Source organism: Papio anubis, chromosome 2, assembly GCF_008728515.1.
Source record: "Papio anubis isolate 15944 chromosome 2, Panubis1.0, whole genome shotgun sequence".
Classification (NCBI taxonomy): domain Eukaryota; kingdom Metazoa; phylum Chordata; class Mammalia; order Primates; family Cercopithecidae; genus Papio; species Papio anubis.
This window is the reverse complement of record NC_044977.1, coordinates 94,668,077-94,694,954: the sequence shown is the minus strand read 5'-3', so window position 1 is coordinate 94,694,954 and position 26,878 is coordinate 94,668,077. Positions and strand designations below refer to the sequence as shown.

General features: G+C 48.3%; 2 protein-coding genes across 7 annotated transcripts in view; one reads left to right on the top strand and one right to left on the bottom strand.

The window, feature by feature from the left end:
- Positions 1-26,878, bottom strand: part of FYCO1 (FYVE and coiled-coil domain autophagy adaptor 1) — an 80,899-nt gene that overhangs the window by 24,903 nt on the left and 29,118 nt on the right. For all 5 annotated transcript variants that reach the window (XM_021934486.2, XM_021934484.2, XM_021934487.2 and 2 more), the window contains exons 8-14: positions 23,553-25,979; positions 22,282-22,374; positions 21,583-21,701; positions 19,469-19,636; positions 16,609-16,758; positions 15,625-15,836; positions 12,452-12,596 (exon numbers count right to left, since the gene is read on the bottom strand). In XM_021934486.2, coding sequence (XP_021790178.2) covers positions 12,452-12,596; positions 15,625-15,836; positions 16,609-16,758; positions 19,469-19,636; positions 21,583-21,701; positions 22,282-22,374; positions 23,553-25,979 — 3,314 coding nt within the window. The remainder of the gene's footprint in view (positions 1-12,451; positions 12,597-15,624; positions 15,837-16,608; positions 16,759-19,468; positions 19,637-21,582; positions 21,702-22,281; positions 22,375-23,552; positions 25,980-26,878) is intronic.
- CXCR6 (C-X-C motif chemokine receptor 6) lies at positions 614-5,546 on the top strand. 2 transcript variants are annotated; one of them, XM_009200978.4, is made up of 2 exons: positions 614-793; positions 3,651-5,546. In XM_009200978.4, exon 2 carries the CDS (start codon positions 3,672-3,674, stop codon positions 4,701-4,703), a length of 1,032 nt encoding a protein of 343 aa, XP_009199242.1. In that variant the 5' UTR covers positions 614-793; positions 3,651-3,671; the 3' UTR covers positions 4,704-5,546. The 2 variants fall into 2 exon arrangements, with proteins under 2 accessions (XP_009199242.1, XP_003894592.1); XM_003894543.5 differs by having other exon boundaries at positions 617-736.

Genomic DNA, 26,878 nt, shown 5'->3' with positions numbered 1-26,878 from the left:
AGGCAGGGTGGGTGGGCACTGCTTGCTGAGGTGCCTGAGTGGTGTGGGCTTAGGAGGGAGCGCTGCACCAGGCCCTCTGGCAGACTCATCATCATCCTGTTGATTGGTCTGGTAATGACAGAGACCTGAGTGTGTATCTTCGATTTGCCAGTTTCTAGTTGTGTGCACTGAGGGCTGTTATTTTGGCTATGGTCCTCAGTGTTCTCATCTATAAAGGAAGGGTAATATCGACTGCAGGGCTGCTATGGGGCTTAACAGCTATCACATATGCTGGAGCTGCATGTGCACACAGAACCCAGCCCATGCCATGGACTTAGCATTGGCCCAGACCCCAACTGTTCCAAAAAGATGTCTGACTAGCGAATGAAGTAATTTTAAGGTACAAATGCCACCATCTTTGGTGGATGGCCAGAGCCAAACCTCCTTATTGTTCCCCTTTAGTTTATGAATAAAGCCCTGTCAGGCCCTGACAGAAGAATCAGCCCCAAAGCAGAATGAAGGGGGTGTGGGGTATCAGAGTAACCCACCCATCTCTGACCCACGCACTACACAGGGGCGGGTTGGTCATATGGATTCTGATCTGAAGGATGGGAGTAGCGGGTGGGTCTTTTATAGTAAGCAGCTGAGGGCTCTTAAAAAATGTTCAGCGGAAACATGAACCACCACAAAAGTAGAGGCAGACCTTGCTTCACGAGCAAGCTCATCTGTGGAACAAACCGGCAAAGCACCTCTGCTGGTGAGTCATTTGTCTTACTCTTTACATTGAAAAGAAGACAGGGAGGACTAACCCCAGGTATTGTTGGTATTCTCTGATTCCTGTCTGTAGTAGGGCACAGTGCACAATGCCAGGCTATGGAGCTCAGCTGCTCTTAGTTCAAATTACATCACTGCCATTTGCTACTGTGTGGGTTAAACTGGAGAAACATGAAAACTACTGAACATGTTTCCAGGCACACAGTTAGTGCCTGTAGGCTGACCGTACTGCTAGTAATGGCATAGTCAGACCCACCCAGGGAGATAAGGAGGATCTAGTTATTGTCTATATTTGCTCAATGGATAATCTGTTTTCACTTCTTTTGCATAAGACGGGCTGTTTTCTCAGATTATCATTTATGTTATTTTTTCAATATAAATCAATATACTACTGTAGAAACTTTGAAAACTATTTTTTAAAAAGGAAGAAATAAGTCACCCATAATTCCACCAGCTGGAGGCCAACTGTTAATAAAATGTGATTTTTTCCAAGTTTCTAAAAGTATGGTCAGTCAAAAATCACGTAGTTTATCATGAACTCTTAAATGAGGGCCCACATAATACATGGCAGAGGGATTCAAGGGGTTCATGGACTCCCAGAATTGCAGGGGTATTTGTGTGTGTGTGTGTGTGTGTGTGTGTGTGTGTATACATTATTTCTGAGAAAAGATCTGCAGTTTTTAGGAGATTCTCAAAGGAGTTTATGGTCAAAGAAGGTTATGAATCACAATTAATTTTATATCCTTTTGACATCTATTTGTTGTAATAGTAATAGCTAATACTTATTTTGCATACTTACTTTGTTTACACTGTTCTTAGCAATTTAACTAAGAGTACTGCATTTTCCAAAATCAGTAAAAATACTTCCTAAACATTTAAGTCATATTCTATTTTATGTCTGAGTTATAATTTGCTTCATCATTATCAGACTTTTACACTATTTCCAAAGTTGTAGTTTTTTTTTAATTTTCAGAAAACAAAATAGGATTTTGATTATAGAAGATAAATGTTTTTAGTTCGCCTAGAAGGGGAAGTAATTTTTAATACTCTATTTGCACAGCACTGTCCAGGCCCAACCTGTTTACCAATTATTATACATCAAAGTTTACCAATTATTACACATGAATTTGCACAGGTCCTTTGATGAAATGTGTAATGGCAGCATAAGGGACCAGTAAAAGCTGGAACAGGAGGATACCAAAAAAAGGCAAGAGCGAGTCAAGCAATAATGGGGAGCTGGACACTACTCTTAAGAGCAAAGTCACCTGTTTCATATTTTAAATGACGAAAAAATATGTTTTTGCCCCTGTGAGTCAATGACACAAACGCATCGTCTGACCTACTTAATATAGTGCCCCAGAGAGCTTGTTGGGGGCAGGATGTCTACTGGCTGACCTATCACCCTTAGAGATCTAACAATTGTGGTGTAAGGGCAAGGATTGTTATTAAGCAGTCTTAGCCCAAAGGTAGCATCCTTCCTTGCTAGAGAGAAAGGGCACTTTGGCCCCTGGAAAGACAGAGGCAAGCAGCAGCATTGGAGACACTGGTCCCAGTCAGGACTCAACGTCAGGGACAGAAGTGTTTTTGAGTGGATTAGGAAAGGTAACCTCATTGTTTATATGCCCTTGTCTGGTCAGGCAATATTTTGACTTTGCTGGCAGAGATTCTGTCCAAACACCTGCTCTTCTTCATACATCTTCTTGAGGTGCTGGCCAGACATAGTTCTAGGTCACTGGAAATGAGCTGCTGCATGTTGAGTATCTGCAGGTCAGTAGCAAGGGCAGGCTTCGCACTCATGGGCTGATGTTGCCGCAGCGGCCCCTGCTCCCACACCATAGGTTACATGATCCCTTGTCCTGTCCGTGGTCTTTGGCAGGGTCACAGGGCAGAGGGAAGGGTCAGAGAGAAGTGACATCTTGAAGGGCTAGTGCCCTGGGTAAGAAAGATAGCCCATCTGGCACCCCATTTCAATTGGGTCTTCTGCTTGTTAAATGAGGCCCCTAAGTCCTAACCTGCCAATCACAGGAGCTAAGGCAAGGTTCTGCTTTGGGGAAATCTACCTTTTAAGAGACTTCTTGCTCAGAAGTCTTCAGGAAATGAGACTCTGATGGTGGAATGCCATAAACTGTGTTAGATGATGAAGGGGAAAGTTTAGTTGGGAAGTGAGAACCACCCAGTGCTTTATCCATGAAGCCAGCTCAGCCAAAGTGTTGGGCAGCCGTGGGCTTTTCTATCTCTTATTTCCCCATTAGTAGCCTTTGAAAATCTATGCAATTGAGGGGAAGTAAAGGCAGGAAGGACTACCTACCCACGCACAGCAGTCTTGCCATCCCCGAACACCTGTGGTCTCCAGGAGTCTCCTTGATAGGAGAGCCCCCTGGTAGGGGCACTTGCTTTAGCTTTCACAATTTATTAGGAAATGGGGCTCAGGATGGGTGGACAACTGTGGTGAGGCAGGGGGAGATGAAAACAGGCATGTCCCATTGATGAGCTCAGATTATCAGTGGGCTTATCCACTGGTACCCAGATTATCAGCGGGCTCAACCATTCATTATCAGTGTTGCCACCTGTGCCCACCTGGCAGCAAAGCGACTTTTGCTTTCAAAATAATTGAGCACAGGATTTTATGGAATGTGCTTAGGGGTCAGTTATGAGTTGTCTCCCACATGGGTGAGATCCTGAGAATTTTCAGGCTAATGGAGAGTCCTTGTCCTGTCTGAGCAATTTCCCCTCAGAATTGATTATCTTCAATATACTGGACTGTGCTGTTTATACACAGCCTAGTGGGTGGGTTTAGGAGATCACTATTTGCCCCCTAAATGTGGTCAATGGGACAGCAGGAAGACAGAGAATGCCATCCTCAGTCCCAAATATAATTCCTGGGTTGTGACTCACAGGTGTTCATCAGAACAGACACCATGGCAGAGTATGATCACTATGAAGATGATGGGTTCGTCAACAGTTTCAATGACAGCAGCCAGGAGGAGCATCAAGACTTCCTGCAGTTCAGCAAGGTCTTTCTGCCCTGCATGTACCTGGTGGTGTTTGTCTGTGGCCTGGTGGGGAACTCCCTGGTGCTGGTCATATCCATCTTCTACCATAAGCTGAAGAGCCTGACGGACGTGTTCCTGGTGAACCTACCCCTGGCTGACCTGGTGTTTGTCTGCACTCTGCCCTTCTGGGCCTATGCAGGCATCCATGAATGGATCTTTGGCCAGGTCATGTGCAAGACCCTACTGGGTATCTACACTATTAACTTCTACACATCCATGCTCATCCTCACCTGCATCACTGTGGATCGTTTCATTGTAGTGGTTAAGGCCACCAAGGCCTACAACCAGCAAGCCAAGAGGATGACTTGGGGCAAGGTCATCTGCTTGCTCATCTGGGTGATATCCCTGCTGGTTTCCTTGCCCCAAATTATCTATGGCAATGTCTTTAATCTGGACAAGCTCATATGTGGTTATCATGATGAGGAGATTTCCACTGTGGTTCTTGCCACCCAGATGACACTGGGGTTCTTCTTGCCACTGCTCGCCATGATTGTCTGCTATTCAGTCATAATCAAAACACTGCTTCATGCTGGAGGCTTCCAGAAGCACAGATCTCTAAAGATCATCTTCCTGGTGATGGCTGTGTTTCTGCTGACCCAGACGCCCTTCAACCTCGTGAAGCTCATCCGCAGCACACACTGGGAGTACTATGCCATGACCAGCTTTCACTACACCATCATAGTGACAGAGGCCATCGCATACCTGAGGGCCTGCCTTAACCCTGTGCTCTATGCCTTTGTCAGCCTGAAGTTTCGAAAGAACTTCTGGAAACTTGTGAAGGACATTGGCTGTCTCCCTTACCTTGGGGTCTCACATCAATGGAAATCTTCTGAGGACAATTCCAAGACTTTTTCTGCCTCCCACAATGTGGAGGCCACCAGCATGTTCCAGCTATAGGCCTTGCCAGCATTTCGAGAAGCTGCTCTGGGATTTGCAAGGCATGGTTGTGTCCTCTTGATGTGGTGAGGCAGGCTTTGTTTATAGTTTGCGCATTCTCATGGAGAAGTTATCAGACACTCTGACTGGTTTGGAATGCTTCTTCTCAGGCATGAACATGTACTGTTCTCTTCTTGAACACTCTTGCCAAAAGCCCAAGTAGGGGGTCTAAAATTTTTAAGGACTTTCCTTCCTCCATCTCCAAGAATGCTGAAATCAAGGGGGATGACATGTGACTTCTATGATCTCAGGTTCTCCTTGATTGGGACTGGGGCTGAAGGTTGAAGAGGTGAGCACAGCCAACAAAGCTGTTGGTGGTAGGTAGCACGCTGGGTGCCCAAGTTCAGAAGGCTCTTCTGACTACTGGGCAAACAGTGGAGATCAGAGCAGCCATGAAAACAAATGCTGGCACCACCAGGCACCTAACAGAAATGAGATCAGGCTCTGCCTCACCTTGGGGCTTGACTTTTGTATAGGTAGATGTTCAGATTGCTTTGATTAGTCCAGAATAACTAGCACCAGGGACTATGAATGGGCAAAATCAAATTAGAATAGGCTGAGAATTCCAGTGGTCCATGGAATGCTTGAAAAATGTGGAAGACAGCATTTAAGACTGTAATGAATCTAAGCAGCATTTCTGAAGTGGACTCTTTGGTGGCTTTGCTCATTTAAAAATGAAATTTTCCAATGTCTGCCATATAAACATATGTAAATGTATATACACACACATATACACATATGCTGTATATTACTAGCATATGAGTTTCATAGCTAAGAAATAAAACTTTTAAAGTCTCCAAACTACTTTTATGCTTTGGTACATTCATTTTAATGTGGTGTGCCTGGAATATACTTTTTTGGAATATACAAAAAAGTTACTTTTGGGCTCAGAGCATGGAAAATAAATTGTAAACTTTCAGGGCTGTGCTCTATCATGGAAATGGAATATACCAATGATAACGACCCTGCTCTTTCACTGTGGTTTCTAACCTCCTGTCTAAAGTGTGGGGCACATTTGTTTAACTTCTAGAATGTGGTCACAGGATGAGGCACAGTTTTAAATGTCAGATTTTATGCATGTTTATTAAATCCTGGCAGTCTGTTCAATAGGCTTAAAGATGTTTTTTGGGCTTATGTATCCCCAAATCACTCACCAAATACAGAGAATCAACTGACAACAGCTAATTGGAATGCACAGAGAGGCAGGCCAGAACTGACTTAACAGTGTGGTTTTGGGGGCTGAATAGACCAGAGCTGAATCCCTGCCACTCACCAGTTTGTAAGACCTTGGGCGAAACTCAGCCTCTGAGCACCTGTCTCCTTTGTTTTTGGTGAAACACGGATCATAACAGCACCACCTCTACAGGTTGGTGTGAATACCTGAGACACTGCATGTAAAACACTTGGCACAGTTTGCATTTGGGGAGAAAAGGTCCAAAAAATAGCAGTAGTTATTATTTCTCACAAGAACTGGTGACACAAAATGGAAGCCCTCCACGTCAGCCCTGTGGGTTAGCGAGGCAAGGGAGGGTTTATATCGTGCCTTCCAGGTGTGTGGTATACCATGTGCACCTGGTACAGCTGAGCACAGGCTGGGCCTTTCAGAGCCCACATGATCCTACCTACTGTTTCATAAGCATGCCTAAACGCATCTACAAGCAGAGTTTTACTGTACTCGGGTCACATGGACCTCCGAGTGCTTCCTTCAACTACAAAATCTGCCCTTTTAGGGTGACAAGGCAACATTTATCTTTTAAGTGGCTTTCAAAGAGAGTTTCTGTCATTCCCCCTTTGTGCATTCATGTTAACATGGAACACTTCTGACAGAGGGGGCACCAGTCCCTGGTTTCCCTGACAGTGTCCTGGCCCAAGGGACAGAGGCAGAAGTAGAGTCAGGAGACGGGGCCCGGCAGCATCTCCACGAGTCCCCATGGAGAGATGCAGCAAGGTGTGATGAGAATGCAGGCTCTGGGCTCACTCTGACAGTGTTCAGTGTTCAGTCACAGCTCCACCACTGTGTACCCCTGTGCAGGTGATGCAGCACCCCTGACCCAAGCCCTGGTTCACCACCTATGCCATTGGCTCATGGTGGCCTTCCCTCCTGGGGTGCTTGTGAGCACCATGCTTGGGCCTGCCTGGCCACAGCAACAGAAAAGCAGCCACCTGGGACCGTGGGACTTTCCCTGTCCAGGTGCCCGCCCCCTCCCAGGGTCCCTGCACTGGCCTTTTGTAGCTTAGGAAAGTCCTGCCTGCCTGGCCCCAGGAACAGCACAGCAGCAAAATCTTTCTTTGCCTTCCCTGCCTCCTCAGCCACTAATTGATCCTATGCCTCTGGGCCCTTACCTGCCACTCTTTGGAGTAGATGTCAGTTTTCCAACCCCTTCCCCTGGGTAGGGGAATAAACGCTGGCACAGCACGTGCAGATTACAGAAGGCCTTCATGTCTTGATTTCACTCCATCCACACCACAGCCCAGGAAGCAGAAGATGCTGTTGGTACAGGCTCCATTCCACAGAGGAGACTGAGGTCATGTGCAGGGCAGAGCCAGTTCCCAACCTCAGCCTACCCTTCTCCCTTCCACTTGGCTCTCCCCTCCGCTCGTCCACACCAGCACATGGTGTTGGAGGCCTGGTGGGAGGGGATCAGGCTGGGTGTGGGCTCGGCTTGAGTACACACTGCCTTGGTGTGGCCTCAGGGTTGGAGGGTAAAGGATGTGCTCTTTCCCTATTTCCCTACCAAGTTCCCAACACCTGGGGGTGGCTGTAGTACTTATGGGCTCCAACCCCTTTAGAGATATGGCAGAGGCCACTAATGGCCACATCATCTGAGATGTGGGGAACACAAGATGACACTGACTCTAGGGGCTACCTGAGAGCTAGGGGCCCAGGTGTCCTCCGTGGGTGTTCTGGACTGAGGAGATGGTGCCACAGAAGAGAAAAGCCTGGAGCTACCCCTACTGGAGGGGTGGAGGCAAAACAAAGAGGATGGGGACCAGGAGTGGTCAGGGCAGTCACTCTGGCCTCCTCCTCCAAGGGGCTCTCAAAGCAGCACCCCCTTCCAGCTGCCCAGTCCCTGTTGGTCCCTGGTAACTAATGCCATTTTGTAGGAGGCCTGGCACTATCATCCCCATTTTCAGACGAGAAAACTAGTTTAGACAGATCAATGCCTGCCAAAGCTCATACAACAGAGCTAGGACTACAACCTCACTAAACAGCCTTTCTTTGCCCAGAAATGTTGGCTCCAGGAAGGTTTCCTGCCACTGACAAGCCACAGGGTACCTGTCACCTCTGTATTCAGCTGAAGGCAGAGATCTTGGGGAAGCCCACGTGCAAGGTGGCTTTGTAACCTTAACCATTCACCATATCCTGTTCTCATTTTGTTTCTGAGATAGCAAGCGTCAAATCTCCCGGTGGGTGACAAATCTACCACAGCTCCCCTAAACACTCTGACCATGAAGTGCCTGTTCTGAAGCAATTACTGGCAAAGACGCTCTGAGGGTTCAGGGATTGTTTCTGTGCGAGAGTTTAAGCTCACTTAGGGTCATCTGGGTATCTGAAGGATCTTCCTTGGAGGAGACCCCTGGGCTGCGCAGTGCAAGGTACTGAGGCGGTAGCGGTAGCATGCACAGCTCAGCCCCTGATGACACAACATCAGGAAAGCAACATACCTCCATGAAAGTCTTCCCAGGCTTTAGGCACTGGGCTGGGCTCAGTGCTCCACACACAGTTCTCATGCAATCTTCCTAACACCCCTATGGTGAGTGCTGTCCCAGTCTCTTCGGTAGAGGGGAGGAAACTGAGTTCGTGGGCTGCACTGCCTAGAGCCATGGAGCCCGGAGGTGGCAGACCAGGCATGTTTGGTTCTAAAGTTCGAGCTCTTCACCACCATACTGTCTGTTCATCTGGTAGCTAGAGGGGGAGGCCGGGCCTCAAGGAGGCCATGACTGGGTAGAGGCTGAGCAAATGCTGAGGGAGCCACAGCCCAGTGCCCCTGCCAGCCCTTACCCCACAGGCCTGGTTCACCAGCTGACAAAAGCTTGGTTTCCTTCTGTGCTTCAGTCCAGAGAACAGCTGGACACCTGGTCAGGGAGATGGTGAAGGGTGAGCCCGAGTGACTGAAAAGGGGGTGTGCACGGGTGTGTCTGGAGGGCTACAACGAATACCATCTTTTCTCCAGAAGTCAGGAGCTGTGCTCCTGCCCTGCACAACCATTCTAGCTCTGAGCCATGCACAGGGACCACTGGGAGGTTGCTTAGGGGGTCCCAGCATCAGGCCACATCTCCCTGGCAGGCTGGACTTTGGGACCCCTTTCTGACCCACCTCTGCCAGGAAGAGGGGCAAGGCAAACAACTTCCTTAGCCCCAAAACTGTGTATGTGTGCAAAAGAGCGAACATGAAGGCAGGGGAGATGGGCAAAATGGGGACACGGGATGGAAAGAAGAGAGCTGAACTCTTCCAAATGAATCTTAAGCCAGCGGACTGGAGGGAGGAGTCCAAAGCCTAGTTCTGGCACCTCCAACAACAGAAGTTACCCAGCCTCCTGAGGCTTCAGCTTCTTTGCCTATAAAATGAGATAATTCCCACTCCCTGATGGGCTGCACAGGGACTAGTGAGGTCACGTGTAAGAGCAGCTGGTGCAAGGAAGGCGCTCAACAGCATCACTCTCAACAACACTACTTCCAAGTGGCCTGATATTCCTCACGAATTCGGACTTAGTGTTTACTCTCTCCCGGATCCCTTCTTACCTTGGATTTGCTTATTTTTTCCCGAAGTTTCTTGCCAGGAATGCTTACACAAATCTAGGGCTCTAGATCTCCTACACTTTCTCAGACTCTTGGTGTTTTCGGTTTAGGTCTTAAAACTTAGGAAGAAAAAGAATGTAGGAAAAAGCTTCCAGAAATGCTTGGGTTTATCTCTAGCTAATGCACAAAAAAAAGTATCTGACAATGCAGCCTTTAACTGACTGGGAAGGGTGGGTCTTCACCCAAACAGAAGTGCAGGGATTACAGGTTCCCATCAGTTAGTCCCACATCCTCCTTGGTGGCCGTGGACCAGAACACTGGCAGTTTCCTTTCCCTGGAACAGTTCCTGATTTCCCAAGACCAAAACCATACATATTTGTCAGCAGTCAGAATGCCTTCTGTTTTTGTTCCTACTGGGCAGGGGAAGGTGAGGGGTGAGGAGAGAGAGAGCTGTAGGACAGTCACTTTCTCACTCAGGCTAGAGGAGGCAGCAAGACACTTTCAAGCCAGAATGTCCTCCCAGGCCCCCAGGTTCCTGGTCCTGCTCACTTTACCTCCTACCATCTACCCACTTGGCTTTCGAGGTGATGGAGGCAGAGTATGGCTTAGTGCTAATGGAACGGAACATGCCCCAGGGACCATTGAGACATGGGGGTTGGGAGAACGCTGCAGACTTACATGGTCAGGGGTTGGAGGGGTGTCCCAGCAAGGAAAGGAAAAGCCCCAAGTCACAGAAGCGACAGTAGTAGAGATGATCTTGGGTCTGGTGAGTTTGGTGATCAGGCTGGCTTTACCCATGAAGCTGTAACATGGTGAATTCAGTCATTCTCTAGTCAGGGAACAGAGGGTTGTGGAGATGCACGTAAGCCCAAAGTCCCTTGCACTGGCAGCGTCATGAAGAGTAAAGACATGCAGCAGAAATCCTGAATGATCAATCTGACAGATCAGTCTTAGCCTTCCTCTGAATTCTGGGCAGATCTCAATGTGGAAGCAGAAGCATCATAGAATGTCCTTAACTAGAGGGAAAATGGGTCAAGAAACGTCTGGGACCTGGGACCCACATAAATTCTTTCTTGAGGTTCTGAACAGCCAGTGCTTTTTTGTAAACTGCTCTAAAGGCGGACAACAGGGGCTGAGAAACATCAAGCAAGGACCTCCTTTTCTTATGGGTCTCATGTCATAAACTCTTGACATGTTAATATGGTAGTACTTTATACAATTCATATTTTAAAAAACTGACCTTGTAAAACTCTCCTTGAAAACCTTGTTGGCAAATAGCTACACTAGAAAAATGAGAAGGCCAAGGGAGAATAAGTACTTAAGGATATCCTTGCCGTGGCTGCTTTGGCCCTCGGAAGCCTGCTCGCCTGTGTAAGCTGCAACACTCTTGCAGCAGTCAGGAAGGTTCAGTGGATCCAGGTCACTGATTAAAAGCAGCATAAAATACCAGTGCTAGGGCAAAGTGCAGGCTAGGTGAGTGGAAAGTCCCTTGGGTTCCACAGGGTATAGAGTAATAGGCCTGTCCATATTTTTCTTACTGCTAAAACTTTGAGACTTTGGGTGGGTTTATCTGCAGCTAAAGGGACCTCTGAGAGGACGCATCTATCAGAGACAATTGCAACTAAATCTGAGCTTCGTTTCTCATGGCATCCTTACCAAACCTGGTTAGTGTTTCCAAACGATGAACTAAACTCACTGTGCTGGAGCCTCATGGATGAAGCCAATCCAATCACCAAACTCAAGACCCAAGACAGCCCCTACTCACTATTTCCTCTGTGACTTTGGGCCTTGCCTTCCCTTCCTGGAACACCTTCCTCTGAAGCAAGCTTAGTCAACCCATGGCCCACAGGCTGCATGCGCCCAGAACTTTGAATGTAGCCCAACAGAAATTCATAAACTTTCTTGAAACGATATGAAATTTTTTCTGGGGGGAGGGCGATATTTTTTTAAGCTCATTAGCTATCGTTAGTGTTAGTTTATTTTATGTGTGGCCCAAGACAATTCTTCTTCCAGTGTGGCCCAGGGAAGACAAAAGAATGGACACCCCTGCTCTGATGCGTTTCCTGACAGTATTAGCCTGCAGTGTTCTCCCAACCCCTACACTCCTGTGGTCCCTAGGGCATGCTTCATTCCATTGGCACTAAGCCACACTCTACCTTCATCACTCGGCAAGCCAGGTGGGTAGGTGGTAAGGTGAGCAAGACCAGGAGCACAGGGGCCTGAGAGCAAGGCTTTTAAAGAGCAGCATGTTGCTCTGAGCAACTGCCAAAGGTGGCCCAGCAAGGGTTGCTGTTATAGGCTGAATTGTCTCCCCATGCCCCAAATTATTCACATGCTGAAGCCCTAAGCACCTGTACCTCAGACTGTGACTGCATTTGGAGATGAGGCCTGTAGAGGAATGATTAAGTTAAGATGATGCTGTTAGGGTGGACCCTAATCCAATGGACCAGTGTCTATAAGAAGAGGAGATTGAGAGACATGGAGACACACCAGGGGCATGCAACAGGGACAGTCACATGAAGAGGCAGCAAGGGGGCAAATATTTGCAAGCCAAGGAGAAGAACCTTGCAGGAAACCAGCCCTGCCAGCACCTGACCTTGCAATTCCAGCCTCCAGAGCTGTGAGAAGGTAAATTTCTGTTATTTAAGCCACCCGGTCTGTGGTATTTTATACAGCACCCAAGCAAACTAATACAGTCGCTCAAGCCAAGAAAGACAGGCCTTAATGGTGATGCTGAAACCTGGGGCCACTGACATCTCCCAGGAGCTCTCTGCAAGGCTCAACACTGACCACTTTCTGAGCGCTTGATGCTCTTCAAGGCCATTGCAAGCACTGTTCTCAGGCACCTTCCCTTAGGCAAGGACAGTCCATCCTGCTTCCAGTGTCTCACTTTCCTCATCCTTTGATAAGAAAGCACAGGGGCCAGGCCTGTAATGAGCACTCAGGAAATGGGGGTGACCTCTACTCACTGTTCAGCCACATTTGGGTCAAGAGAATCAGTTTCAGTGGGTGTTTCAGGCAACGAGGAGCCAGACTCCTGTATCTGGCACAATTCCTCATCTGTGATGATATCAAACACAGCATCGTCTGGTGGCCTGTAGTCTGTATTTGCTCCTGGGCAGCAGAGGCAGATCAGGAGAGAAGAGACACAATACACTGTTATGCACAGGCTGGGTAATGGCCTTTGGGAAAGTGAGAGAGTGCAGCTATGCAGAACAAGCTGCTGAGGCACAATTTAATTGGTCACTCAACTGACAGCTATTCTGTCCAGAGTTGAGAGAAATGGTTGGTTGCTGGGACATTCCAAAAAAGTAGAGGAAGGCTTACAGATGAAATGGAATGTACAACCTAAGAGACTTCTCAAAGTCAGGGGCTTAGAGAGGTTTCAACCTCTTGCATATTCTCTGAGGTCCCTTATTTAGAAGGAAAAATCTTATTAAGAAAGAACCTAATAACAGAAAACACACTTCTATGCCACTAAATCCTTGCTCCATAAGACACAGGCAGTACTTATTCATGTATTTTTGAAAGCAGGAGTCTGTCTGACCTGCATTTTCCCTTCATCCACTGATGTGTGGGAAAGAACCTCCAAGTGCTCAAGGACTTGCAGCAGGCACTGGGTTTCCAACCAGGGGCCTTGTGTCCGACTGTGCAAGCCACTTAGTAGGAAGGCCACTGTAGGAATGTTCCTGTACCAGTCATCTGCCCACAAACACTCTCCAGCACGTCATGGAAAAATGTGAGAGCAGGTTTGAGTCAAAAAGAAAAAAAGACCAGGTGCGGTGGCTCATGCCTGTAATCCTAGCACTTTGGGAGGCCGGGGCAGGTGGATCACTTGAGGCCAGGAGTTCAATACCAGCCTGGCCAACGTGGTGAAACCCTGTCTCTAATAAAAATACAAAAATTAGCCAGGTTTGGTGGCAGGCACCTGTAATCTCAGCTACTCGGAAAGCTGAGGCACGAGAATCACATGAACCCAGGAGGCAGAGGTTGCAGTGAGCAAAGATCATACCATTGCACTCCAGCCTGAGAAACAGAGCAAGACTCTGTCTCAAAAATAAATAAATAAATAAATAAATAAATAAATAAATAAATAATAAATCAAAAATTTAAAATGAGCAGACAGGAAATGTCAAAAACCAAAACAAGTGACCTGAGCACTTTGTGGTCACTAATGAGTCAGGGCAAGCCCATGCAAAGTTCCTGGGGTGTTTAGCAAGAAAAATGGTTCATGTGAGCTTAAAGTTCCCAGCTGGACCTGCCACATGACCACTAAGACAGCCCTGCTTTAGAAGTGAAGTTCTTCTTCTTATCTCAAGTCTGTATAATAGAGAGCTTGAGGCATAGGCTGAAAAAAGGGGCTAGGGATTGGTTTTTTTCGATAGACCCAGCCACCCTCCTGAACCTGCCTTGCAAGGCTGGCACAGGGAAGGGAAAGCAGACAACAGGGATCTAAAATGATATCCACTGACATAAACCGAAGACTTAAATAAATAGAAAGTTATAACATGTTCATGGACTGAGTCAATTTTATTAAGATGTCAATTCTCCCCAAACTGAACTAGAGATTCAATGCAATCTCAATTTAAATATCACCAGGATTTTTTGTAGAAATTGACAAACTGATTCTAAAACTTATATAGAAAAAGAAAAAACCTAGAATAGCCAATACTTTGATAAAGAACAAAACTGGAATCACTCTACGTGATGTTAAGATGCTTTATAAAACTATGGTCATCATAACAGTTTGGTATTGGTGAAAGAATAGGCACATAGATACATGGAATAGAATAAAAGTCCAGATATAAATCCACACATATAAGGTCAATTGCTTACTTTCTCATGGCAGCATAAAAAAAAAAATAAAGTCGGTTTTTGACAAAGGTACAAAGAACAGTTTCAATCAATGGTGTTGAAATAACTGGACAACCATACAAAAAGATGAATCTCTATTCACACCTTGCACCACACACAAAGATAACTGAAAATGAATCACAGACCTAAATGTATAAGCTAAAGCTATAAAACTTCTAAGAGACAACAGAAGAAGGTCTGCGAGTCCTTGGGCTAAGTAAAGCTAGACATGACAACAAAAAGAAAAACATTTATACATAACAGAAAAAAACTGATACATTGGACCTCATTAAAATGATATACTTCTGCTCTTTGAAGACTCTTTTGCTCTTTGAAAGAAAATATAAAGACAAGCTATAGATTGGGAAAAAAATACTTGTAAAATACATATCTGACAAAGAACTTGCGTAGAGAATATACAGAGGACTCTCAAAATTCAGTATTAAAAATCATTTTAAAATGGGCAAAAGATTTGAAGATAAAACTACAGCTGTGCAAAGTACGCTCCCCATCCTCATCAGTTCTTTGTACCCAACAACGTAATGGGGGCTGCCAACCACCGGGTAATCCACTCAAACAAAAGAGGAATGGACGGTATTTCTAAAGGCTGGCTGGCCTGCATCCAGACAGAGGCCAAGGAGGAGTTCACAGGGACCAACTGCAGATGGCAATGATGCTCGAGCAGAGACAAGCTGAGACCACTTCTGCCTGTGCCATCTCAGCTCTGCCTCCCTGTGCTCCACATCCAAAGTCCAGTGCCCTGAAGGGCAGCCCAGGCCTGTCTGTTAGGGTGTGCTCAAAACAGAAGCAGCAGAACTCAAACTCTACTTCCTTCACTGGGCTGAGTGGGAGGACACAAAGGAGATTACACCCTCCTTGGACATGAAAGAAGAGCCAACTTCAGGAAGAGACTGAAGGATATGGATGGTTCCAGACACAACTCCTAGCCTGGAGTTACTCTGGATGCCAAGGCTGCGGCTCTGGTAGACAGCATTCTCCAAAGCGTGGAGTGTATTTCACGGATGTGCATTAAGAGGTACGTAGACTTCAGGTTAAATCACACTGAATCTTATCAGGACAAAGTTACTCCTTTTTCAATTCTCTTTCAATCCTAATATATCAAAACGAAAGTCTCAAGTTGGTGGTAATATATTTTAGCACCTCTTTAATACCAAAGTTTAGAAAACACTGAATTCAGCTTATTAGCACTAACTAGCCACAACAAGCGGGGTGGAGGGTGGGAGTGGCATCTAAAGAACATAGTAGGTAGTAGTAGCAGGAGACTGACCTTGGCCTCCTATGGCCTGGGGCCCAGGTGAGGCTGGTGACAGTGCAGGGCTGGGCTCTCCCTGGCTAGTCCCTGAGCCAGCACTATCAGGGGAGCCAGGGCCTTCACTGAGCTTCTGGAAACAGGCTCGGCAGCAACGCTCCTTTTTGCCACTGTGCTTGCTCAGGACGTAGTTGTTGCAGCAGTAGTAACAGAAGATGCGGCCACATATCCTGGGAACAAAACAAGCCCAGGCTGTGAGGATGATACACTATGATCTTGTGTGATCTGCTCAGCATCCAAACTGGGCTCTGGATGCCATGTGACTCTCATCAGACCTGGCTCTGCCCCCACGTTAGGATGTGGCCATGAGCTCATTTCACAAGATTCCAACAAAGCCTTCTTGTCAGCTTGGTGAAAGCATGGTTTACTTCCTAAGGTCCTGGGAGGCAGGGAGATAAAGTATGGCTGAGCCCACCTTCCCTGGCACCAAGTTGTAGGTATGCCTCCCATATTTCAGAAGCTAAGGCTCTAAGAGACCACAGACCTTCACAGCTATGATGACTATTTTGCACCTGCCCCCAGCTCAGCCCGAGATTCATCTTTATCCATCCTTCTCTGGCCTTTGTGTCCCTGGTACTGCCTGTGTTCCTCTAGTGAGGTTTCAGGCCAGCTCTTGCTGGCTTCCAGTAATGCTGCTCCCCTCTGGTCCCTACAGGAATGGTAGAAGAACTGCTAGTCTCTGGGTATGCCCCATCCCTGTGGGGACCCCTAACTCCATCCACATCTCTGTATTCTTTCTTTCAGGGAGCCCTGAGTGTCTTGTTAGGATCCCAACTAATACACCTTCCTCACCTGGTTCCCTTAAAGCCAAAATGTAATGTGTTCTTCCTAAACAGTCAGCCATGGTGCCAACACCTGTCACAGAGTCCTCTTTCGGAGCTCTCTGCTCTGGTCCTGGGCCCCACCAGGGTGTTGGTGTCAACCCAGGAGCCCCCTGCTGACCTGCAGTGGTGCCGCCGCATCATCCAGCTGAACTCCCGCTTGCAGTCGAGGCAGTGGTTTGCCTCCGTGTCTCCGAGCCACCTGTCCTCAGCACTGAGCTTCTGCTGGAATTCCAGGGCATCTGACTTCTGCCAGAGAGCATCCTTGTCCCTGGGACGAAACCACATTGGAAGAAAAGAAGAGAGAATCCATGAAAACAATAGGATGATCCTTGCTTCATTTCAAAAGACTGGTATCAAATTTCCTAAGTCATAGAAAGAAAATTCACTTTCACCTTGGAAATATGCCCCAGCCCACGCTAGGTCTCCTCCATCTCCCCCGACATGCAGACTTAACTGACACCACATGTGTGAGAACACACGGGAGGCAAAAGATGTACACAGAAGGCACTGTCAACTGCAAAGAGCTGCCAGCACCAACGAGGGCCACCACTCAGGCACCTAAACAACAGTGCTGGGGACCACTGGGAGTTTAAGCTAAAACGTGCCGCCATGCCGACTGTCTGCGTGCAGTAAGCCCAAGGACCATGAACGTACTCCCCACCCGAATCTTAATGTTCTTGGGGCCCTTTATGTTTCTATGGTTGATCCAAGTAACAATTAATCAGTGGAGAAGATCAAAGATTCCCTAGCGTGAAAATCTGATCAGATGTTAGCCTCCTCTGCCCTTCAGAGAGATGGTAAGATCACTCCAGAAGCCAGACTGAAAGAAGTGTGAGGCTTTCCAGAAAGGTCTGGCAGTGTCAGAATGTGCCTGATGAACTGGGGGTGGGGGATGTGAACAGAGGCTTCCTCAGGGACACTAATGAGCATTTTCAGGCTTGATGGTGTCTGACATGGGACGTTTAGTTCTTTCTCATATGAAGCCCCAGTCGGCATCCTCAGGGCTAATGCAGCTCTAACAGCTCCTCAGCCACCAGTAATGTGACACCTGAGCCACTCAAGTCCTTAGAGACACAGGCTTCATCACTGACCAGGAACTCCCAATCAACCCCAGATCTTTTGCCTTAAATAAAAAAGCTTGAACATGGGCTTGACTGGCTTTTTCAAGGCCACTTGAAATTGTCAGGAAGCAGGAAGACTCATTCTCTGAAGCAGCCTCATTCTCTAGGCTGGTCCACCCACACTTTGGGAATGTGGAATGCTGCCAGGAGCTGGTGTTTTCCATCACACCCCTCAGGTCACAAATACCCTGAGTTCTAACTCTGTATATTGATGATAAGAAGGCAGAGTTTTTAAACTTTCAAATTGCTTGTAATTTTAATATCACTGTTTTATAACACTTAATGAATTAGCATATCTAGGCTTTGCTGATCCATGGTGCTGCTAACATCACAAAAAGAGGGCTAATCAGATTGTATGTGCCTCTTGAAAGAAAGATCCCAAACTACAAACCAATTCTATGAAGGCTTCTTGCCAAAATTTTGAACCTGAGTCTAAGCAAGCTGCCAGTAGAATGATGGTTCTCAGCTCTGGCTCACTGGTGTCTGAGTCTCACTCCCAGAAATTCCAATTCAGTTAGTCTGGGTGGGGCCTGGACATGGCCATTTTAAAATTACTTCCCTAGTGATTCTAATATGTAGCCAGGATTGAGAACCACTGCAATAGTTCTATCTATGGACTCACAGGAAATGCAAGGGATGGATGATCATGTTAAATAACACCATGAGGATGCAATCGGCAAAAGTAGAGAGATGATAGGGAAATTCATTGACTAAAAGGGATGTAAGAGACATATCAATTGCAACAGATGAATCTAATTTAGATCCTGATTAGAATAACCTGAAAAAATTCTAAGGCAATCGGAAAAATTTGAAACTGTCTAGACACTTGATGATATTAAGAAACTATACTTCATTTCTTAAGGTATAATAAGGACACTGCGGTTGTTTAAAATGGAGGGTTCTGGGCCAGGCTTGGTGGCTCATGCCTGTAATCCCAGCACTTGGGAGTCTGAGGCAGGCAAATGACTTGAGGCCAGGAATTCAGGACAAGCCTGGCTAACATGGTGAAACCCTGTTTCTACTAAAAATATAAAAATTAGCCAGGAGTGGTGATGTGTGCATGTAATTCCAGCTACTCGGGTAGCTGAGGCACAAGAATCGCTTGAACTCAGGAGGCAGAGGTTGCAGTGAGCCAAGATCACGCCACTGCACTCAAGCCTGGGCAACAGAGTGAGATTCTGCCTCAAAAAAGAAAAAAAAAATTCAAAAAATAGAAAATAAAAGAGTCCTTACTTTGGAGAGGTACATACTGAAATATTTATGGATGAAATGATATGTGTGGGATTTGCTTCAAAATCTGGGAAGGTAGGTAAACAGGTGGGTCTACAGATCAATCAAGACTGGCCCTGAACTGAACACTGTTGAAGCCGGGTGACAGGCTGGCCCTGAGTTGAACACTGCTGAAGCTGGAAGGTGTATTACATGATTCCATTTTTGTATATTTGAAAATTTCCATAAGGACAAGTTAAAATAAGTTTTGAATGACTTGTCAGGATTAAAAAATCAGGACACTTCATATTAAAATCCAGGTTTCCACCTTCTCTTGAGAAGAAAGGTGATCTAGCAGTTCTGGGCCAAGACTGATGTGGCAGAAGTAGAGCCCAACTGTGTCCCCAGTTTCTCACAGTCCCCTCCCGACCTAGCTCCCACTTATATCAGCTGCCTGGTACCTGCAGGCACTGGAGTTTGGGACTCTAGTACTGGGGAAAGTGAGATGGAGGAGGAGAGAGGGGCTCCTGAGAGAGGGGCAAGAAAATGGGGAAATTTCTGAAGTACGCTTTCAAGAACAGCTGCATTTCTTTAGAGAAAACCCAAGTGTGGGGAAAACCCCAGCTGCTGGTTTGACACAGCACTCACCTGAGCAGCTCTATCAGCCGCTCCTCGAGATACTTCTTGGTTCTGTTGAGGTCATCCAGGTCAGCAAGCATCTTCTGGTCATTCCTCTCGCGGTTTGTCACCTCCTGGCAGAGTTTGTTGCAATACTCTTGGATTTTTGTTGTGGCTTTTTCGAGTTCCTTCTGGGTCCTGGGGGAGGAGTGGTAAGTTTTCTTGATTAGCCAGAACTTCCAGCTTTCCCAGGCCTCTGGGCTTACCCAGGACTCTAATGAGGGGTGCTACTGCCCCCGCCATGAAGGAGCCCCTTGGTACTGCTCACAGGTATCTGCTCACAGGTTATGCAGTTCCCTAGCTTTTGAGACTCTCCTCACACCCCCACATACAAAGGGGTATCCTTGGAGGGAGGGGAGGCTAACCCCAGGTTGCCAGAAGCACCCTAAGTGAATAGAACTCTGCACCCCTTGGCTCCTGGACAGGGGCTGGGCTTGCAAGAGAAGCCTGATAGACAAGGCTCATGGGCTGGTGATGGGGAGGATGAGCAGGAGGAGAAAGGAGTCAGGACAGGCAGGACTGAGGTGTAGTTTCCCTGAGGTGGCCACATGGAGGAGGGCCTGTCTTCCATATGTCCCTGGGACTCTACACATGGGGCATGGTGCTAGGCCCACAGCAGGTGCTCAGTCTTAATCTGCACTGCCAGCTGTTCTACCTGATAGCCCCTCTGAGGCCCAAGGAATTCCGTTTTAGGTGCTGCAGGGTGTCTCAGTCTTCAGCAGAGGAAACTGGCTGAATCTTGCTGTCTTCCTCACCCCACCTACTCCATTTTTAACGCAGCTATCTCCTAAGGCAGTGGTTTTCCAAGGATGGTCCAGTGGGACATAATAAAAGCTCCATTAAACAAAGGGTTCTGCAGAGAGACTGATTAATTTATACCTTCCACATCTAGTATAAAGTTGCCAGGAAGTTGTTTACTAGACCTTGTCCACCAAAATGGGCTTATAGGTGCACCCACACACACAGGTGGTATACGTGTGTGCATGCACACACATATACTGAATAAAATAAGTTGGCAGATAGACTGTGGAGCTTGGAACAACTGAAACAAATGCTCTGAGATGTTACAAATAACCACTGTTATATCATGTTTTCATGCCACCAACTCAGGCTCTGTTTAAATTGTCATGTGAACATGACTTAGAACTAAGGGCAGCCAGTGCCCTATAGGATCTGAACACTGGAAGGGTAAGATGAAAGGAAATGTATGTCCAGGTTACTGAATGTCAAAGATATCCTGGATCTCCCACTAAGCCAGAGCCCAGGCCTAGAAGGCAGGTGTTGGGAAGAGGTAATAGATAAATAGAAAAGTTAGAGACTTGGGACAATTTGGTGTGCTTATCTTTGCTGGTGGCACACATGCAGTTCGATTCTGGCAACTCCTCCTTTCTGCTACACCTTTTTAAAATTAGGTCTTCCTCCCTGTTACACCTTTTCTTAATCAGGTCCTGGCTCAACTAGCTGGGTCCCATGACCACACGGTGGACCTAGGCTCACAACTCCACGTGGCCCCAAGTCTGAAAATGAGGGGGTCAAGGAGGCCTTGGGATGGCAGCGTGATCTGCTCTCCACAGATATGGCATCAGAGAGTCTGCACAAAGACAGGCTGATCCTGGTCCTTGGCACGCTCATCTTCCTCATCCATAAAATGGGGATAGATGATAACACCTTCCTCACAGGACTGTTAGGAGGATTACATGGGTAAATGTATGCAAAGTATTCAAAACAGAGCCTGCCACGTTTTCAGCATTATTTAAATATATGCTGTTACTATTACCATTATTATTATGATCTAACTTTTATTTCATTTTAGTTTTTCCAAAGCTTGCAGTTACTCAAGTATGCACTGCCAGAGAGAAGAAAATCGAGTTAGGAGAAAGGTGCTTTAGCTGTGTATAGGCTGGGATGGGCAGGCAGCCGGGTTCTCTGTGGCATGCTTCCAGCACAAGCACTTTCTGAGTTTGTGGCTTTTCTTGCAAAAGGATTTCCTAAACCTAACATGAGTGACTGACTTTCTAAATGACGAGACCAAACACTCCTTCCCTGAAGACTACCGACAGCTGCGTAGGTGGACTGTGACTAACCTTTCTAGGTCTTCACGCAAGGCAGCCCCCTCCTCGTCCTTCCTCAGCATGGCCGCCTGGCACTCTGCAAGATGGTTGCTGGTGCAGCTCAGCTTCTCTCCCATGTCTGCTTGGGTGGCCTGGCACAGGACATCAGGGAGAAGACACTCAGCTTGCAGAAGCCCATGCAATGTACCATAAAGTGGCTGGTGTGCCATCCACCCCATCTGGCCGGGTCACTTCTAAATGGAGGGTTGTTTTCTATTAAGTTCAAGAGGCCATGAATCTCTGCTCTATATTTGTGGGGCCTCAACTGCAACTAGTTAAGGTGGTTGGCAAGTGGCAGGTACCAGAATTCCCAGGGTGACACTGAAGGTAGGGATGGCAGGGAGCAGGATTCACTTGGACAAGTCACTGCTCTGAAGACTGTGGGACCAGTGCCACCCCCTGCTGCTGCCCATTTTAGAATCACTGGCTGGTGATCACCCATAGAGATGGCCAAACAGGACACTTATTTCCTTTCTGCATTTGGCAGCTCCAGCCAGGTGTCCAGGGAATGGATGGAGGGGGTCAGGGTACAAACTGAGGGTGTCTACAAAGGTAAACTGAGGACGGCTTCAGCTTGGGAATCTGGAGGCATGCAGGGAGCCCTCTGAAATGATCCAGTCAAAACCACACCAGATGCCCTCTCCCTGAGAGGTCCACACCACCAGAGCCTACCTTCAGCTTCCCCACAGCTTCCTCGGCAGCCTGCAGCTGCCGGCCTTGCTCCTCAAGCTGGCCCCTGAGGCTCCTGCACTCCTCGCCAGCATTCTAGAGAGGATACGAAAGGGATCATAAATGTAGGGTCCTTGCTCTGAGGATCCCTCAGCCCCATCACCCAAATAGATAAAACCAAGCTGCCTTTCTCTTTTTCCCTGCAAACTGGCTCCTCAGTGAGCTCTGGGCTTATCAATAGTGAAATACTTTCAAGCTTACTAAGAAAAGAGACTTAGCCTGGTCCCCAAACTTAGAACTTAATTTCTGCAAGGGAAAAGGTTGGCTATGAGCCACATGGAGTTTCACGGAGTGGGGTGGCACTGGGTGGGGAGGCACATCTGTGGCAGTGCGGTGGAGCTGTCTCAGAGAGGAGGGTTAGGAGTAGCCTGAGAGTGCACAGACCTTGATGCAGACAGACTAGTGGCAAGCCCTGGAAATCAAAGCCCCAGGCCATTCTGCCGTGTCTTCAATCTAAACAGTCCTTAACCCTTCATCTTTGTGCACTATCAAAGAGACATATTAACTGCTCATCTCATTAACTTGTCTGTCCCAAGGGCCTTGTAAAAACGAAATAAGCTGGTTCCTACCCTATATCGGCTGTCAGGAGAGCACCTGATGGGGTTGGTTATTCATTAAGAACCCAGAGCTAGGACGTGAGGCAGCTGTGAACTGCTGGCCCTCAGAAGGGGTTTTAGAGGCCAAGTCAGTGTTCTCACACTCACATGCCCAGGGCGGGGTAGGGGGCTGCGCAAGTACAGAAACCAATGTAAGGAAAAGTGCAGAGGATGTGTGCCTCCTTTAAAGTGGGCAGACACCCTCGGGTTCCCGCTGACTGCTGCCACGGGGAGGGGGCAGGGTGAGGACGCAGGCTTTCAGATCTTCTGAGGTTTCAAAAGAAGCCCTCAAACTGTATTTGTAAACACCCTGCTCTTTCAATGTTGGCTACTAATTTTAAAAACTTCTGCGTGGGCTAATCTAGTTTGCAGTGGTCTTGAGTTTAGACTTCTGGGCTAAGGTATCACTCCAAATGTTCTGGCCCTAACATGTTCCTGCAGAGAGAAAGATGCTACTGTGAGCTGTGATAGCAGGACAGGGCCACAAGGTGTTTGCCTGCACCCACAGTACATTCTCCAGCCCTCATCTGCCTCATGGCTGAAGGTGCATCCTCCCATGGACCCACCAGGCCTGCCCAGGCAGATGGGTAGAGCCCAAGTGGTTGAAGCTAGGATTACCTTAAGTCTGCCCTGGTAGTCCATGATTTCAGCGCTCAGCTGGAACTTGAGGGTGTCGAGCTCCTGGCGTGCAGCCTCTTGGAGGCTCTGGGCCCGCTGCTCGGCCTGGGTGAGCTGGGCCTGCAGGCCAGGCAGTGAGTCGGCTGCTGCTTTGGACGCCTTCAGCTTCTCCTGCAAGCTCTCCTTCTCTTGCTGCAGCCCAGCTACTTGGCGCTCCAGGCCCTCTCGCTCCCTTGAGGCTGCCTCTTTGGCGTCCTGGAGCTCCTGGACAGCACAGGCCAGTGCCTTCTCCACTTGCTCCTTTTCCATGGTCAGTGTGCAAACCTGGATGCCCAGCTCGGCTGTGTCCGTGTTGGCCCGGTGCAGCTGCTCCTGCAGCTCAGCGTGCTCCAGCTGTGCTTCCTCGGAGCTGTATTTGGCCTGGGACAACTTCTCCTGCAGGGCCCGCAGCTCCTCCTCCCTCTGCTGGGCCTCACTGGTCCTCTCCTCCTGCGGCGCCCCTTCACGCTCTGAGCACTGCAGCAGCTCCTGGACATGGGCTCTGTTAAGGGCTTCATTCTGCTCCTTCAGCTGCTGCACAAGGGTCTTGTGCTCCCTCAGGACTGCCTCAGCCATGCTTAGCTGGCTCTGCACCTTGTCCTGGTCATCCAGAGCTGCCTGCATCTTGGCCTGGAGGTCCACCACCTGAGCCTGCAGCCGTTGGGCCTCCCCCTGATGGACTTCCAGCTGCGCCTGAGACAGGGCCAGCTGGGCAGCCAGCTCACGGGCTTCATTGTCGGGGGGTGGGCCAACTCCCTGTTGGCCTTTCTCTGCGGTGAGGACTTCAATCAGCTGGGTCTGCTGCTGGCACTGGCTCTCGAGAGCCCTGAGCTCTCTGTGCCGGGCCTCTGCCAGTTGACGGCACTGCTCCACCTCCTCCCGCAGCTGCTGGCACTCACCCTCCTTGCTCTGCAGAGTGGCCTCCTTCTCTGCCACCTTGGCTTTCATGGCCTCCTTGGCCTTCCTTACAGCCAGCAAGCTTGCCTCCATCTGGTCGCCCAAGTGCCGGATGCTGGCCTGCTCGGCCTCCAGGGAGGCCAAGGAGCCCTGGATGGCTGCTTCCCGCTGCTGCAAAGCCTGGTAATCGGCCTGCAGGGCTTGCAGCTTGCCCTCCAGGAGCTGGTTACGCCCGACCACATTCTGCAGCTCCTTCTCCAGTTCCCTGTTGGCCTGCCGGAGCTCTTCCTCCTGGCTGCCCTCCTGCACCTTGGTATCATCTAACTGTGCCTCCTGCAGGCCCCTCTGCTCCTCCTCTGGCTTCCCACAGGCCTCTTGCAGACTGGAGTTCACAGGGACCAGGGCCTCATTCTTTTCACCTGCCACTGGCAGTTCTGGGCCGGGCTGCCCAGCAAGCCGCTCGAGTGCACCCACCTTCTGGCTGAGGTGGTCTTTGTCCTGGATGAGCTGCTTCTTCTGCTCCTCCAGGTCACTCACATGTTGGCTCACCTGTGCCAGCTGGGTCTCCAGGAACTGCAGCTGCCGGGTCAGGGACCTGACCTCCTGCTCCAGCAGCTCCTTTTCCTCCTGTTGCTGTTTTTTCTCCCGCCTCAACTCTGCTAGCTCCTGCTCCCGGGAGCTCGAGTGCACCAGCAACTCCTGTAGCCGTTGCCAGAGCTGGTCTGCCTCCTGTCCCTTCCCAGACAACTCCTCCTGGAGTGGGGCCATCTCCTTCACCAGGCGCTCCAGGCTGGCCCAGGCATCCTCCTTCAGCTGCAGCTCCTTGACCAGTTGCTCCAGCTGGGCACTCTGCTGCCTGTTGACCTCCTCGACCTTGGTTCTCTCCCTTTCTAGGGCTCGAAGCTTCTCCCCTAGCTCCTGGATCTCCCGGGCCGCATCACTGGGAATAGGTTCTTGCTGGCCCTTTGTGTCTGGTGCTGTATCTGCCTTCTGCCGAGCCATGGCTAGCCAGTCTGGGATGCTGGCTAAATGCTGGTTCTTCTGGCCCAGTGAGTCCCGTGTGGCCTTAAGCTCCTGTGCCAAGGGCTGCAGCATGGACTCCAGCCGCCGCAGGGCTGTGTGGTAGTCCTCCTCCTTCTCTGCTGCTCCTAGCTCCAGGGCCTGTAGGCACATCTGCAGCTCCTTCACAGTGTTCTGGGTGGCCTGGGTGACCTCCCACTGCTTCTGGAGCTCAGCCACCAAGCAAGTGAGGTGAACGTTGTCCTCTGCTGCAGTGCGTCCCCTCTCCCTCTCTGTCTGCAGTTGCTCCTCTTGTAGGCTGATAGCTGCCCTCAGCTCCTGGTTCTCTCTGTCCAGCTGCTGCATGCGCTCCTGTAGCTGCTTCTCCCGCACCTCCAACTGGTCCAGCTCTAGTCGCATCTCATCAAAACCCTCCAATGCCTCGTTGTTTAGGGGGCTGTTCAGGTCAAAGTTGGACACCATCTCTTGAGTCTGGGAGGAAAAACACAAAAGACAAGTGGCTTTGGGATGAAGCTACAGGGCTACTCAGAAAAGCTTTAGAGTTTAATGAGAGCAGAGGTAAAAATACAGGCATTACCTGCCCTAAGGTTAGTCTAAAGAGCTATTCAAAAGACTAGAATCCCTTTGCTCAAAGCATCTGCCACACATTCAGCAGCACATTCCAAAGCCAGGAGGCCACCCATGTGAGCTCCACTGAGATACAGACTTGCTTTTCCCATCCAGCCTTCTTCAGCTTTTAATGGACATTGTCTCTGAGATAAATTCAGTTATAGCTAAGCTGTTATTCACTCACTGTGCCACACCCATACCCGCAATTCCTGGCATGATTGAGGCACAAAATAAGGTAAAAGATTCATCTATTTTCTACTCTTAATGCTCCTTATATTGATCATTTTATTTTTTTAAATTGCTGATCAATTTTCACAGCACTATATACAGCTGTGATAAATTCATATTTCTAAAAAAATTAACAAACTGCCCCTACCTACTAACATTGACTGAGCCCTTGCATATGTCAAGCCCTCATCTATGAACTAGAATGATTTTTATTATCCCCATCCTGTGGATGAGAGAGCTGAAGGTTAAGTAATTTCCCCTTGGTCATAGCTGGTAGGTGAGAGTCAGGATTTGACTCTGTCACTTTTAACCATGGTGCCAAACTGCTTCTTTTAAAATACTTTAAAATCATTTAAAAGAATTTAATTTTAAGAGAGCCTAGATTCCATTTGGTTGAAAAACCCAGACTCCAGGGAATAGTGGCTATAACTGAGTGGTTCTATTGCTCTGGCTGGAACAACAGGTATCTGAAAACATCACCCTTGAGTTGCTAGGGACAAGGACATACCCTGGTAGAAGCTATAGTAAGATAA

Coding starts and splice junctions, on each gene's coding strand:
- CXCR6 (XM_009200978.4), top strand. CDS start 3,672: ATGGCAGAGTATGATCACTATGAAGATGATGGGTTCGTCAACAGTTTC.